This window comes from Serpula lacrymans, assembly GCF_000218685.1.
Source record: "Serpula lacrymans var. lacrymans S7.9 unplaced genomic scaffold SERLAscaffold_6, whole genome shotgun sequence".
In the NCBI taxonomy this organism is placed as follows: Eukaryota; Fungi; Basidiomycota; class Agaricomycetes; order Boletales; family Serpulaceae; genus Serpula; species Serpula lacrymans.
The window spans coordinates 1,026,598-1,029,792 of record NW_006763295.1 but is presented as its reverse complement, the minus strand read 5'-3'; the positions used below and the strand labels follow the sequence as shown (position 1 = coordinate 1,029,792).

The window sequence follows — 3,195 nt, the reverse complement described above, 5'->3', positions numbered from 1 at the left end:
GTTCATTTGATCGTTCTAAAGACGAGTTCGGAAGGACTTTATATAATCGCCGAACTGAGGGGTCCCAAGGGGACAATTCATTACCAAGTTAACTTGATGTATTCCATACCCTGCAAAGTATGTCAAATTTTATAAATCACAAGTGAAAAAAAAGGGAATAAAGACATAACATAAATGCTGTAGACACAACGAGAAGATCAGTCGGAAGGGCAAGTGTTCTAAACAAAAACTCCGCGCGAGTCAAAAAGCCTAAAACTAGAGTCTTCGCTGAATCTCCTTTATGAACGGTACCGGCAGGCGACGGGGGTGGAGGGGCAGGTGGATTTGTGGGAGGAGGATTGGGAGCGGGGGAGGGAGGTGGAGCAGGAGGGGCAGGTGGTGGTGCGTGAAGGGCAGGTTGCGTTGTGGGACTGTGGGATGTATACAAAATTTGAGTAGCAAGTGATGAGTCAACAAACAAGTGAGGATGCATGCAAGGGAGTGCGTACGTTTAGATCACCAAATTTGATAGTTTCTCCGCATCCATCGCACTCTAGAGAACGGTGGATGCAGGTTTCGGTGTGCTTTCCCAGGTCTTTGCGGAGGACGAGCTGGGGACAGTCGGGTTCTGAGCAGGGGATGGGGACGTGTTGGCAGGTGTTTTTGAGGTGTGAGGCGAGGAGCTGTCTTTGGCAGGTGTGTGTGCAGCCGACGGATTGGTGGGGACATTGGACGATGAGTTCGTCTACGAGCTGGGTGTGTGTTAGAAGGGAGCAACAGGACGGGGAGGCGACTTACGTGCTTCACGATTGGGTTTGCGGGGAGAAGGGATTGGAGAGAGAGGGGAGAGCGGTCGACGGGGCATTGGGGGGAATGTTTTACGGCTTCGAGGATGCAGTGATGGCAGAAAGTGTGTGAGCATGTCTTGGTCGTCGTTGGGTCTGTGAAGGGGGCACTGCGGTGAGGTTAGAGCGTGGTGGGTGAATAAGGCGTTGCAAGGATGGCTTACTGGCAGATGCAGCAGACCTGTGTGGAGATTTGTATGTCAGGAAAGTGAATGAAAGGCGGATGGACGTACGAGATTTGAGTTTGGAGTGTCGGTGTAGGTGTAGGTTGTCATTTGGATGGCGGTGAGATGCAGAACATCGCCAACTCGGATTGTGACCAAAGTGGCTGCTCTCTCCCACCATCGTCTCTATGTTATCACTACCAAGTCTCTTTTTTCCGCTCATATTCCCACTTGTCGCATCCAGAATTCGAAGAAACAGACATTTGCCTATTCAAGTGCATTCTCTTCATCTAACCCTTGCCAGTCACCGTATCTACCATAGCGTGCATGTCTACTTTCCCGTAACCCCGCTGCGTCCAGTATAATGAAATGTACCCGGGGAACGTCATTTCACAGTCGACTAACACGCCGTCCTTTGCGATATGCTATCAGATTGACTAGCCTCGCGGGATTAGCCCGCGTCTGCCATCAGAGACACTCGAGTCTATGAACTATGGATCCAGGCCAACATAGTGCCAATATATACTACCAGTGAGCATCATACGCTGTCGATTTCTGACTCGGGGCTGCTTCCCAGTACGGCCAGCTATGCCGGTGTCTGCTACTGGGATATACGTCCAGTGCGGAGAGCTCATTGACACTTGCGATCAGTTGCGCAATATCGGGTGTGCAAAGTGTCGTAGCAGGGAGTTTAACGATGGCTGTGTGCTCAGGATTGGAGATTAGAGACTAGTACGTTGTGTGCGGTGATATGTTGTATGTTTTTAGAATGGTGGACACGGATACAGTTACGAACCTAGTATGGCTTTATTGCAGAGATAGTCATCTATGGGAAACGTGCTCCAACTCTTTTAGCGACGTGCGCGTTAGTGAACACTGTCCGTCATGTCTTTCTACTAGCAAGACAATGCCCAGCAGCGACACCAGGTCCGTGCGCGACATCGCCGCCCTCTTCACCACCACCGTCCCCCCATCGTCAACACCGACACCAGCCCCCACCGTCGTCGTCGACCTCTCCACCCTCGTCACCATCCTCGACTACCAACGCTTCTACCCCAACACCCCCATCGCGTCCTTCCACCCCGTCTACTACGCCCTCGACGACGGCTCCCTCGTCGCACCCCCCTTTGTCCACGATCTCAGCATAACCAACATCACCCTCATCCTCATCGGCATCCTCCTCGCCCTCTTTGTCCGCAACATCATCGTCTCAGTCACCTATATCTACAGAGGCAGGTTCAAGAACAAGGCTCTCCTCTATACTCTGCTATGTAGCCAGCTCCTTGCCCTCCCGTGCTTCATTCCCTTGATTGTAGCTCAGTTCGACCGCGACGTCGACTGTGGCTTGTGAGCCTGTCCTTTGCCTGCTTTTGTGCCGAGCTTATTGTCTTTTCTCTAGTGTCCTTCGCATCACCTCTGCTTCCACTGGCCTCTCCCTCTCCCTCTTGGTTCGTACCCTCATTGACCTCACACAGCCTCTCACCCCTTACCCCACACAGGTAACAGGCATCCTCGGCGTAAAAGCCTACAGATGCCTCGACAACGCGCGTCTAGTCCTCTTCGCCTTGACCCTTTTCCGCACCGCCTCTCTCATCGTCCTCGTCGTCGACCTGACCAACACCCATGGCTACCGCAGGCTCTCAGGTAGTCTACTTGGCCGTTTCCTCCTCTGTTGGTTTCTCACTCTTTCGTTGCTCGCTGTAGGACGATGTGAGAGGAATGGAGTCGGTCTCACGCCTGTATTCATCATCCTCCTCTTCGTAGAGTCTCTCTTTATCTGCTGCTGCTGTACGCCCCTCCCCTTTCCCTCTTTCTATCCTATCACTATTTATTCACCTTTCACAGTCTCCTTCGCAGTCTGGAATTCCCGCGGTTCGCCCTCCATCAGAGGCCGCATCTCCCTCCAGCTCTCCCTCGAAGACGTCGCCGAGCACGTCGGCACCAGCATCAGCACCCACAAACAGACCCTCTCCCCCCCTTACTCTCCCCCCCTCAGCCGTCGCGGCTGGTGGGACTACGTCCCCACCCTCGAAGCCGCCGCCGGGCCCCTCCCGCCTGTCGCACCCCCCGGCCCTGACGGCTTCGAACGACCCATGCGACAGCCTCGGGGGAAGGACGTAGTGTGATGATGGTCGAAGTCGCCGCATAGTTTTCCCGCTGCTGCGTACTGTGAGTGCGATGTCAAAGTCGCGCATGGGGAGTCATGA

At 53.7% G+C, this 3,195-nt stretch overlaps 2 protein-coding genes across 2 annotated transcripts; one reads left to right on the top strand and one right to left on the bottom strand.

Annotated features, from left to right (window-relative positions):
* Positions 1 to 532: 532 nt before the first annotated feature.
* SERLADRAFT_437174 (uncharacterized protein) lies at positions 533 to 1,099 on the bottom strand (the record flags this gene model as incomplete). The annotated part of the gene is made up of 4 exons (XM_007317485.1): positions 533 to 724; positions 778 to 934; positions 989 to 1,005; positions 1,058 to 1,099. The coding sequence occupies 4 exons, from the start codon at positions 1,097 to 1,099 to the stop codon at positions 533 to 535; spliced, it is 408 nt and encodes a 135-aa protein (XP_007317547.1).
* A 796-nt stretch (positions 1,100 to 1,895) lies between these two features.
* On the top strand, positions 1,896 to 3,114 carry SERLADRAFT_437173 (uncharacterized protein; the record flags this gene model as incomplete). The annotated part of the gene is made up of 4 exons (XM_007317484.1): positions 1,896 to 2,335; positions 2,388 to 2,632; positions 2,693 to 2,776; positions 2,834 to 3,114. The coding sequence occupies 4 exons, from the start codon at positions 1,896 to 1,898 to the stop codon at positions 3,112 to 3,114; spliced, it is 1,050 nt and encodes a 349-aa protein (XP_007317546.1).
* Between the last annotated feature and the right edge of the window lie 81 nt (positions 3,115 to 3,195).